General features: G+C 52.4%; 1 protein-coding gene across 1 annotated transcript in view; it reads right to left on the bottom strand.

The window, feature by feature from the left end:
- The window catches only part of GTF3C2 (general transcription factor IIIC subunit 2), a 30,787-nt gene that overhangs the window by 4,267 nt on the left and 14,185 nt on the right, over nucleotides 1–12,335 (bottom strand). Inside the window, exons 9-12 of the mRNA XM_078851930.1 lie at nucleotides 11,651–11,787; nucleotides 3,759–3,875; nucleotides 3,225–3,354; nucleotides 352–483 (exon numbers count right to left, since the gene is read on the bottom strand). Of these exons, the coding sequence (XP_078708056.1) occupies nucleotides 352–483; nucleotides 3,225–3,354; nucleotides 3,759–3,875; nucleotides 11,651–11,787 (516 nt within the window). The remainder of the gene's footprint in view (nucleotides 1–351; nucleotides 484–3,224; nucleotides 3,355–3,758; nucleotides 3,876–11,650; nucleotides 11,788–12,335) is intronic.

Raw genomic sequence — 12,335 nt, 5'->3', positions numbered from 1 at the left:
CCGGAACCTGCCCGACTCACCTGCACTAGTGCTGCTAACACGGGGTAAGTTTATACCAAGGTGTTCAGACTTTGAGACGCCTGCAGAATGCTGCCTGTGGTCCTCTCCCTTCTGACATCTGTGCCCCACGGGACAAGGGGGTAGTAAGTGTTTGCATTGCAACGCTCTAACGGTGCAAGTCATCACCCAGGAAAGCAGCATTAATTCATGGAAAATGCTGGCTTCTTACAGAAGGCACTATCCTGTCCACCAAGGCGTCCCATTGAGCACTGTGAACTAGCAAGAACAAAGCCTTTGTTAACTGCCTCCCCCGGCCCCACGAAGGAGACGCATGAGAACTCCTGGTCTCACCTTGAGCTCTGGGGGAAGGGGATAAAAATCCCTGACAAGAAGAAACGGTGTCTCTGTGCTGCTTGGACTTTGCGAGGGCGAGGATGTCTAAGCGCAAGCAAGGGTTCCCCTGCTGCTCAGCTTGGGCTTGCCCTACAGGACACAGAGAGCTTGCTTGTGACAGCAGCTTCTACCACCTTTATTGCATTGTCAGTATGGTCCCCACTTCCCTATTGTTTGTCTGATGTATGATCTCTGGTTCTTTGATTGTTTCTGACTGTTACGTAATTAATTTTGCTAGGTGTAAATTAAAGTGGTGGGGTGTAACTGGCTAGAGAATTTTGTTACAATGTTAGGATTGGTTAGTAAAATTTTAGTAAAATGATTGGTGAAGGTAGAGCTAAGCAGGACTCAAGTTTCACTGTACAAACTGGGGTCCAAAAGGAAGTTCTTTGGGAACCGACTCCAGGACACAGCCCCAAGATCAGAGCTGCCAGACCTCAACACCCTGCCAATGACACCGCATAGAAACTGGAATCCTCCAGATGGACCTTGTCATAAATATAGCGGGAAGGGTAAACCCTTTTGAAATCCCTCCTGGGCGGGGGAAAGCTCCTCTCACCTGTAAAGGGTTAAGAAGCTAAAGGTAACCTCGCTGGCACCTGACCAAAATGACCAAAGAGGAGACAAGATACTTTCAAAAGCTGGGAGGAGGGAGAGAAACAAAGGGTCTGTGTGTCTGTCTATATTCTGTCTTGGCCGGGGATAGACCAGGAATGGAGTCTTAGAACTTTTAGTAAGTAATCTAGCTAGGTACATGTTAGATTATGATTTCTTTAAATGGCTGAGAAAAGAACTGTGCTGAATAGAATAACTATTTCTGTCTGTGTATCTTTTTTGTAACTTAAGGTTTTGCCTAGAGGGGTTCTCTATGTTTTGAATCTAATTACCCTGTAAGGTATCTACCATCCTGATTTTACAGGGGGGATTTCTTTATTTCTATTTACTTCTATTTTTATTAAAAGTCTTCTTGTAAGAAAACTGAATGCTTTTTCATTGTTCTCAGATCCAAGGATTTGGGTCTGTGGTCACCTATGCAAATTGGTGAGGCTTTTTATCCAACATTTCCCAGGAAAGGCGGGGTGCAAGTGTTGGGAGGATTGTTCATTGTTCTTAAGATCCAAGGGTCTGGATCTGTAGTCACCTAGGCAAATTGGTGAGGCTTTTTACCAAACCTTGTCCAGGAAGTGGGGTGCAAGGTTTTGGGAAGTATTTTGGGGGGAAAGACGTGTCCAAACAGCTCTTCCCCAGTAACCAGTATTAGTTTGGTGGTGGTAGCGGCCAATCCAAGGACAAAGGGTGGAATATTTTGTACCTTGGGGAAGTTTTGACCTAAGCTGGTAAAGATAAGCTTAGGAGGTTTTTCGTGCAGGTCCCCACATCTGTACCCTAGAGTTCAGAGTGGGGGAAGAACCTTGACAGACCTGATCTTGACTGGCCCTCAATAAAAGTTCATCTGTCTTATTGGGAGTGGTGAGCACTGTATGCATAGTGTGTGAAGTCTGTTTTTGGTGATTGTTAATAAATAGAGGTTAAGTAGGATATTATTGTGTAAGGCTCTTTCACTGGCAAAAGACACTGCAAACTTGGGAGGGTTACACCTGAGTCCTTGGAACGGGGTGAGGGCGGGTGCCCTAGAGTGTTAAGCAGACAGGGGCAAACTACGGCCCACGGGCCACATCCGGCCCGCAGGACCCTTCCCTCTGGCCCCCGAGCTCCTGCCAGGGAGCGGGGTCAGGACAGGGTTGCAGAGGAGCCAGCCCAACTCCCCGCTCAGCAGCAGCCTGGTGAGTGGGGCACAGCCTAGCCCCTGGCCCCTCCCCTTCTGCTCCCCTCCCTCCCTGCCTCCCTCACAGTCACAGTTCACAGAGTTCAGGAGGGTGGGGAGGCTAGGAGCACGGAAGGGTTGAAAGGAGGTGGTCAAGAGGCCTGGGCCCTGCTGCCAGGGATGGGGCAGAGCAAACCAGGGCCCCCCTCCATCTCCAGCATGCTTGGCCCCTGTCCCCAGCAGCCAAGCCCAGACAGGGAGCGAGCTGCCAAACGAGCAGGGGAAACAGACAGGGAAAGGACTGAGCCCCCCCTTTCCCCCACCCCACAGGTAACATGGGGCAGGGAGAGCAGGGAGGGTTGGATAGGAGGTGCGGGGGCCCCAAGGGGACGGTCAGGGGGTGGAGAGCAGGGGAGATTGGATGGGGCAGGGGTCCCGGGGAGCAGGGGAGATTGGATAGGAGACGGGCATCCCGGGGGGATGGTCAGGGGGCAGAGAGCAGGGGCTTTTGAATAGGATGCAGGAGTCCCGGGGGGCAGTCAGGGGTGGGGAGCAGGGAGGGTTGGATGGGGGAGGGAGTTCCGAGAGGCTGGAATGGGGGCGGGGGCCGGGCCACGCCTCGCTGTTTGGGGAGACATAGCCTCCCCCATCCTTCCCTACCCGGCCCTCCAGACAATTTCTATACCCGATGTTTGCCCACCCCTGGTGTGAGGTGACACCCAAGCCCTGGGAACAGGGCGAGGGGGGGCCCCAGAGTGTGAGGTGACACCCGAGCCCTGGGAACGGGGCGAGGGGGAGGCGCCCAGAGTGTGAGGTGGCGCCCGAGCCCTGGGAACGGGGGGGCGGGAAGAGAGCGGCCCAGAGCGTGTGAGTAACAGAATTTTGTGCGGGTAACACTCCTGCCCTGCAGCCACACCCTGTCCCCTTCCCACCCCTGCCCCCAGCCACCCTGTCCAGTGCCTACCCTGCCACCTGCCTGCCCATCCTCCTGCCCTGCCAGGCATCTCACTCAGCCTTTTCGCACCCTGCCCTGCCCGTCCTAGGGCCAAGCGGGAGGCTGACTCACCATCGTAGAAGCCGGCTGCCAGGTGCTGGTGGGGCTTGGAAGGCATCCAGGAAAGGCTGAAGCACTGGCCGCACTCAGACGAGTTCCCTGCCTGGATGGAGCCAACCTGCAGGGTGGCGATGCACTGCACCTGCGGGTGCCGAGGACACGGCCTGGGTTAGCAGAGTCCTGGTGCTAGTCAGCCCCTCCAGGCCCCCTTGCCAGCACCCACACCCATGGCACCAGCCCCATGGAACCGGGCGTCATGCAGCACCATGAGCTGCACAACCACCAGGGCTAGGGCCCTGCGGGACCCAACTCCCATCCCCCTGCTAGACTGGGCCCCCACAGGGGGAAAAGCCCTGTGCTGCTCCCATTCCACCTCCCAGCCCCATGCTCCCCAGGGGCCAGGACCCCTGCTGGGGCTCAGCATTGGTGCCCCCTAGCAACCCAGATTCCACCTGCAGTCCTGGTCCATGGGGCGGAGAGCATGGTAGTGAAGGGCTGCCAGGAATGGGGGTATGGGCTGAGCCCAGCGCACCAGCAGACACTCACCTTGCAGATGGTGTGCTTTGGGAAGGGCCCACCTAGGAGAAAGGAGAGAGCAGGACAGTCAGAAAGGGCAGGAGCTGTGCCAAGGGCTAGCTGAGCTAGGTGAGGCTGCCCCAGTCCCTAAGGGTCCACACTGTCCTGGGGACCTGCGGCCTGGCAGCTTGGTTGGCCTGGGATGTGAGGGCTGGAGGAATCATAGAAATGGAAGGGACCTCAAGAGGTCATCTAGTCCACTCCCCTGAACTCAAGGCAGGAACTATGCAAAAAATGAGGTTAGTTAAACAGAAATTAAAAGGTACAGTGACTAGAGTGAAATCCCTACAAGCTGCATGGACACTTTTCAAGGACACCATAATAGAGGCCTCAACTTAAATGTATACCCCAAATTAAAAAACACAGTAAAAGAACTAAAAAAGAGCCACCGTGGCTTAACAACCATGTAAAAGAAGCAGTGAGAGATAAAAAGGCATCTTTTAAAAAGTGGAAGTCAAATCCTAGTGAGGTAAATAGAAAGGAGCATAAACACTGACAAATTAAATGTAAAAACATAATAAGAAAAGCCAAAAAGGAGTTTGAAGAACAGCTAGCCAAAAACTCAAAAGGTAATAACAAAACGTTTTTCAAGTACATCAGAAGCAGGAAGCCTGCTAAACAACCAGGGGGGCCCCTGGACGATCGAGATACAAAAGGAGCACTTAAAGATGATAGAGTCATTGCAGAGAAACTAAATGAATTCTTTGCTTCAGTCTTCACGGCTGAGGATGTTAGGGAGATTCCCAAAACTGAGCTGTCTTTTGTAAGTGACAAATCTGAGGAATTGTCACAGATTGAAGTGTCACTAGAGGAAGTTTTGGAATTAATTGAGAAACTGAACAGTAACAAGTCACCGGGATCAGATGGCATCACCCAAGAGCTCTGAAAGAACTCAAACATGAAATTGCGGAACTATTAACGATGGTTTGTAACCTGTCCTTTACATCAGCTTCTGCACCCAGTGACTGGGAGATAGCAAATGTAATGCCAATATTTAAGAAGGGTTCTAGAGGTGATCCTGGCAATTACAGACCAGTAAGCCTAACGTCAGTACTGGGCAAATTAGTTGAGACAATAGTAAAGAATAAAATTGTCAGACACACAGAAGAACATAAATTGCTGCGCAAAAGTCAACATGGTTTCTGTAAAGGGAGATCATGTTTTACTGATCTATTCAAGCTCTTTGAAGGGGTCAACCAACTTGTGGCCAAGAGGGATCCAGTGGACACAGTGTACTTAGATTTCCAGAAAGCCTTTGACAAGGTCCCTCACCAAAGGCTCTTACGTAAATTAAGTTGTCGTGGGATAAGAGGGAAGATCCTTTCATGGATTGAGAACTGGTTAAAAGACAGGGAACAAAGGATAGGAATAAATGGTCAATTTTCAGAATGGAGAGGGGTAACTAGTGGTGTTCCTCAAGGGTCAATCCTAGGTCCAATCCTATTCAACTTATTCATAAATGATCTGGAGAAAGGGGTAAACAGTGAGGTGGCAAAGTTTGCAGATGATACTAAACTGCTCAAGATAGTTAAGACCAAAGCACACAGTAAAGAACTTCAAAAAGATCTCACAAAACTAAGTGATTGGACAACAAAATGGCAAATGAAATTTAATGTGGATAAATGTAAAGTAATGCACATTGGAAAAAATAACCCCAACTATACATACAATATGATGGGGGCTAATTTAGCTACAACTAATCAGGAGAAAGATCTTGTCGTCATCGTGGATAGTTCTCTGAAGACGTCCATGCAGTGTGCAGCGGCAGTCAAAAAAGCAAACGGGATGTTAGGAATCATTAAAAAAGGGATAGAGAATAAGATGGAGAATATCATATTGCCTCTATATAAATCCATGGTACGCCCACATCTTGAATACTGCGTACAGATGTGATCCCCTCATCTCAAAAAAGATAGACTGGCATTAGAAAAGGTTCAGAAAAGGGCAACTAAAATGATTAGGGTCCCATATGAGGAGAGATTAAAGAGGTTAGAACTTTTCAGCTTGGAAAAGAGGAGACTAAGGGGGGATAGGATAGAGGTCTATAAAATCATGAGTGGGGTGGAGAAAGTGAATAAGGAAAAGTTATTTACTTGTTCCCATAAATAAAAGAACTAGGGGCCACCAAATGAAATTAATGGGTAGCAGATTTAAAACAAATTAAAAGAAGTTCTTCATTCAGAGCACAGTCAACCTGTGGAACTCCTTGCCTTAAGAGGTTGTGAAGACTAGGACTATAACAGGGTTTAAAAGAGAACTGGATAAATCCAGGGAGGTTAAGTCCATTAATGGCTATTAGACAGGATGGGTAAGGAATGGTGTCCCTAGCCTCTGTTTGTCCAAGGGTGGAGATGGATGGCAGGAGACAGATCACTAGACCATTACTGATTACCTAGGGAGGTGGTGGAATCTCCTTCCTTAGAAGTTTTTAAGGTCAGGCTTGACAAAGCCCTGGCTGGGATGATTTAATTGGGGATCGGTCCTGCTTTGAGCAGGGGGTTGGATTAGATGACCTCCTGAGGTGCCTTCCAACTCTGATATTCTATGATTCGGTTCACCCCTTCTGGGGCACGTGGCATTGGCCAGTGTTGGCAGACAGGATACTGGGCTGGATGGACCTTTGGTCTGACCCAGTATGGCTATTCTTATATTCTAAGTATTATCTAGACCATGCCTGACAGGTGTTTGTCCAACCTGCTCTTAAAAATCCCCAATGACAGAGATTCCACAACCTCCCTAGGCAATTTATTCCAGTGCTGAACCACCCTGACACATAGGAAGTTTTTCCTAATGTCAAACCTAAACCACCCGTGCTGCAATTTAACATGGTCCAGCCTGGCCAGTCTCAGAGCTCCCTCAAGCCAGGCTGCTGTGAGATAACCTTGGTTTACTGTGTCTGTCCCTTTTCCTAGATCCTGAGGCCTGAAAGGCCCTTGTGAGCAGCTAATCTGACCCCGTGTCCCACAGGCCAGAGATCAGCCACCCAAGGATTCCTAGAGCAGAGCTTAGAGAAAAACAGCTGATCCAGATTTCAGAGTAACAGCCGTGTTAGTCTGTATTCGTAAAAAGAAAAGGAGTACTTGTGGCACCTTAGAGACTAACCAATTTATTTGAGCGTGAGCTACAGCTTACTTCATCGGAAGTTCATTCATCAGCTGATCCAGACTGAAACATTGGCCGTGATGGAACATACATCAGAACCCTTGGTCAGTTGTTCCAATGGTTAATGACTCTCCCTGTTAAACATTTACACCTTACTGCCAGTCTGAATGTGTCTGGTTTCAGCTTCCTTTCTCTGCTAGACTGAGTAGCCCGTTATTAAATTTTTGTTCCCCATGTAGGGGTATAGGCTGTAATCAAGTCACCCCTTCACCTTGTCTTTATTAAACTAAAGAGACTCCAGAAGCTCAATCGCTTTAAGGCAGGCTTTCTAAGCCTTCAGTCATTCACATGCCTCCTCTCGGACTCCTCTCCAATTTATCAACATCCTTCCTGAAGTGTGGGCACCAGACCTGGATACAGGGTCCCAGCAGCAGTCGCCCCAGTGCTAAACAGAGGTACAATAACCTCTCTGCTCCGACTCGAGATTCCCCTGTTTATGCTCCCAGCTTGGTATTAGCTCTTTTGGACACAGTGTTACACTGGGAGCTCATGTCCTGCTGATTGTCCACCATGACATGCAGGGTAGAGTCCCTCAGCCTGTAAGTCTGGCCTGCAGCCTTTGCTCCTAGTTGTACATTTAGCCATACTAAAATGTACACTGCTTGCTTGTGCCCCGTGTCCCCAGGGATCCAGATCGCTCTGTGTCACTGACTTGTCCTCTTCATTATTCACCACTCCCCCAATCTTTGGATCATCTAAAAACTTTATCAGTGTTTGGGTTTGTTTTCTTCCAGGTCATTGATAAAACTGTTAAATAGTGTAGGGCCAAGACCCCATCCCTATGGAATCCCACTGGAAAGAAACCTGCTTGATAATGAGAACCCCCATTTACAATTACCTTTTGAGACCTACCAGTTAGCCAGTTTTTAATCCATTTAATGTGGGACAGGTTCATTTTATATCATTCTAGCTTTTTAATCAAAATGTTGTGCGATACCAAGTCGAATACCTTAGAGAACCCTAAGTATATTAGGTCAACACTATTACCAGGATCAGCCAAGCCTGTAAGTGCCTAATAATATCTATAGATCAAGCTAGTTGGACCAAATCTATTTCCCATAAACCCAGATGAGTGCCATGAATTACATCATCCTCCATTAATTCTTTATTAAGCTGTGTCTGTCAGTCCTGGGGAGGGCAGCTGTGTCTGAGCTGAGTTCGTCCCAGCCTCCTGGGACCTCTCAGTCCATTGTCCTCCTCCTGCAGAGCCCTGCTGCGTTCACACATTCCGCCACCAGAACGGCCCCTGGATAGATTCAGTCCCCGGACCTCCCCCTGCCTTGATGGAGCCTCCACTGCCGTGGGCTGGCTTTAGCCAGTCCTTAATGCCCAGTCATGTGACACAAACACCTAGCCTCCAGGTCTGCCCCAGAGCAGCTTTTTACCCCTTCTGTCCCCACGGGGCAGCAGTCCCTAGGCCAGGGAGTCACAAATTCCCAACTCTGTGGGGGAGGCTGGGATGGCAGCTTCACCCTTGGGCCTAGGCACAGGGCGCTCAGCTACCTATAGGGCAAACTGGGGCCAGGGGGTGGGAGTCTGACGATGAGGGACCAGGCCTCTGGCTTTTCTCATACTTTGGCAGCCCTTGTGTAGCTCGTCCTGCCAACAGTCACCCAGCAACTTGAACTGAGGTGCCACCCCCCAAATATGACTACCATGACCCCTCCCCCATTACAGCCTCTCCCCTAGGCCCAGCCACGCAGCGCCAACCTGCCCAGCAGACATAACATTCCTGCCCTCCCAACTCACCCAGCGGGCTGGGTGCCCTAGGCCTCTCTCCCAACCCACCCACCCAATCCAACAGTCTGCCATGCACCTCTCCCCGGCCTGTCCAGTACAGCAGGAAACCTCTGGCATGGGTAATGAAGCCACCCCATTGTTCCAGATACAGACAGCAGCCCACCCCAAGGAGGCAGGGGGAGCAGATCCCTGTGAGACCAGCAGGTCTAGCAGCCCCTCCCTGCCCCACATTCCTCCCACTCAGACATGACAGGCAGCAGACAGGCACTTCAATTACTGCGCGGAGCGGAGCAGTCATGCATCTTCTCGGGTGCTTCAATTACAGATGGCCAGCTTGTCAATTACCTCCTCCAGGCGGTGGGGAGGGGAGGGGAGCAGCGCCCATGGCAGCCCCTCTGCCCACTACCCCGGGAAGGGGGGTGCATGGAACAGGGGGAGAGCAGTTCACATTGACCTGGGGATCTCCAGCACCAGCAGCCCCTAGGCCATGGCGGCTGGGCTGGACTTAGGCCAGCAGGGATAGCTCCCCCACGCTGAGCCCAGAGCTGTCTGCACTGCGCTACAGCAGCACCAAGCCAGCAGGCGAGCCCCCACCTCACAAAGGGGGCACTGTGCCAGCAGGGATTAACCTGCTAGCCCAAGGGGATCAAACCAGGAGGCAAAGAGTGAACCCCTGTAGCTGGCTGCCTGAGGGCCTGGCAGGGATGCTCTGAACTACAGGGGCTTTGCCAGAGGAGCAGGGCCCAGTCCCCACCGGGTGCCTGGAGTGGTTTCAGGGGGTGGGGCTGCAGATGCTGATTAGCTCTGGCACAGGCCTGCCCCATGGAGGAGCGAGTGGGCCTGGCTTCCCATTGTTACAGCACCAGCAGAGGAGACACTGGTCCAGGCTGAAGGAGCACTGGCCATCCATCACACCCAGCCCCCGCAGACAAGCCTAGTTACAAGCATCGTTAGCTGACTGACTTGGCTGAGCACCGAGGCCGCTCCCAGCCCAAGGAGGAGCGGGAGGAGCTCCCCAGCACTCCCAGCCCCTAAGGCAGGCCCCACATTCCCCAACCCAGCTCAGGCTTCGATGACTCCCCAGGGAGCAGCTGGGGCCCCCAAGAAGCCGCAGAGCTGCACCTCCCAGTCTGGGCCCCTTTCCTGCAGACGGTAGCACCCTCTGGTGGCCACAAGGAACAGCTGCACTCACCCGCACTGTCCCAGGTGCCAGGGCCGCAGTGCTCCGTGAGAGAGGTGCCTGCTCCCCTACCCAGCCAGGTGGGGACGTCGCTGGGAAGCCCAGCTCCCCGTCAGCCTGTTCGCCTTGGCAGCCCTCTCGGCAGGCACTGCCTTATCTGCAGCAGGGCTCCCAAGCAGGATCTAAGCCCACCGCTGGCTCTCACTGTCCGGCAGGGAGGCCTCGGCCAGGCTGCAGCGTGTCCGGGGGCGCAATGCAGGTACAATGCTTCGAACGAGGGGCCCTGGGAAGGGCCTGGTGCACGAAACCAGGGTACTAACATGACCAGCTCATCACCGAGACCCCCACCATGGGCAGAGCCTCCCAGGGGCACACCCCTCTACCACCTGGCCTGCCTTGGCCCGGCCCAGCTCCTCTCTGTGCAGCACCCAGCCTGACCATTTGGAGAGGGAACCCCCATGAACAAGGAAACATGGCCAGACTGGGGGAGAGTCAGCCAGGCCAAGAGGGGAGGAAACGCCCCACAGACAGCCAAGGGGCACAGCCAGGCTGGGCTAGCTTAAGGAAAGCAGTGGATGTATTGTTTCTTGACTTTAGCAAAGCTTTTGACATGGTCTCCCACAGTATTCTTGTCAGCAAGTTAAGGAAGTATGGGCTGGATGAATGCACTATAAGGTGGATAGAAAGCTGGCTAGATTGTCGGGCTCAACGGGTAGTGATCAATGGCTCCATGTCTAGTTGGCAGCCGGTGTCAAGTGGAGTGCCCCAGGGGTCGGTCCTGGGGCCGGTTTTGTTCAATATCTTCATAAATGATCTGGAGGATGGTGTGGATTGCACTCTCAGCAAATTTGCGGATGATACTAAACTGGGAGGAGTGGTAGATAAGCTGGAGGGCAGGGATAGGATACAGAAGGACCTAGACAAATTGGAGGATTGGGCCAAAAGAAATCTGATGAGGTTCAATAAGGATAAGTGCAGGGTCCTGCACTTAGGACGGAAGAACCCAATGCACAGCTACAGACTAGGGACCGAATGGCTAGGCAGCAGTTCTGCGGAAAAGGACCTAGGGGTGACAGTGGACAAGAAGCTGGATATGAGTCAGCAGTGTGCCCTTGTTGCCAAGAAGGCCAATGGCATTTTGGGATGTATAAGTAGGGGCATAGCGAGCAGATCGAGGGACGTGATCGTTCCCCTCTATTCGACATTGGTGAGGCCTCATCTGGAGTACTGTGTCCAGTTTTGGGCCCCACACTTCAAGAAGGATGTGGATAAATTGGAGAGAGTCCAGCGAAGGGCAACAAAAATGATTAGGGGACTGGAACACATGACTTATGAGGAGAGGCTGAGGGAGCTGGGATTGTTTAGCCTGCAGAAGAGAAGAATGAGGGGGGATTTGATAGCTGCTTTCAACTACCTGAAAGGGGGTTCCAAAGAGGATGGCTCTAGACTGTTCTCAATGGTAGCAGATGACAGAACGAGGAGTAATGGTCTCAAGTTGCAGTGGGGGAGGTTTAGGTTGGATATTAGGAAAAACTTTCACTAAGAGAGCGGTGAAACACTGGAATGCGTTACCTAGGGAGGTGGTAGAATCTCCTTCCTTAGAGGTTTTTAAGGTCAGGCTTGACAAAGCCCTGGCTGGGATGATTTAACTGGTAATTGGTCCTGCTTCGAGCAGGGGGTTGGACTAGATGACCTTCTGGGGTCCCTTCCAACCCTGATATTCTATGATTCTAAGGAGAATCAGCAAACAGCCCTAGAGGTGCTGATGGATGGCTCCCACCTGCCAGCGGACAGAGGTCAGACACCCAACCTTGTCCTGCGTCCCCTTGGCTGAGCTCGACCTGCTGACCAGGGCAAGCTTGGCTCGCCCGAGAGTGGAGGACGGGTCCAAGGGAACGCACTGAAGTGGGCTGAGTCCTTCCTGGAGGGATGCACCCAAAGAGCAGGGTTGGGAAGGGCCACTCCCTGGCTGTGCGCCACAAGGACCAGGTCTCCCTCGGGCCCGTCTCAACACCCACCTGCAGCTGCCAGGTGAGCCGGTCAGACACCGGGGCTCCAGCACCACCTCCCGCTCTGTCTGCCTTTTGCCACATTCCACCGCACACGACCCCCGAGATGGCCCCGGGCCTGGAGAACAGTTGGCTGGCAGCGCCCCCAAGCCAGGCTGAGGAGTTCTGGCCCCAGTGCCATCTCCATGGGTGAGGGTCAGGTCAGTCCCTGGCCTGGGAGACGGCTGGATTCCTTGCTGAGCTCTCACACAGCAGCACCCAGCAGTAATGCCGACAACCAGCTCTGGCTGGCTAGGAGGCCTGCCCCATCCCGGCAGATGAAGACTCTGCCTCAGTCACTCCTCTGGGGCGCAATGGACCTGGGCATGGAGCTGCCAACCCCTTCAGAATGCTGCAGCAGGTCCCCTCAGCACCATGGCTACCGCCAATCTATCAGCCCTGTCTCTGCGCTACGCT

The sequence above is a fragment of the Lepidochelys kempii genome, chromosome 3 (genome assembly GCF_965140285.1).
Source record: "Lepidochelys kempii isolate rLepKem1 chromosome 3, rLepKem1.hap1, whole genome shotgun sequence".
Taxonomy (NCBI): domain Eukaryota; kingdom Metazoa; phylum Chordata; order Testudines; family Cheloniidae; genus Lepidochelys; species Lepidochelys kempii.
Note: the sequence above shows the minus strand (reverse complement) of the source record. Positions and strands in the feature narration are given on the sequence as shown.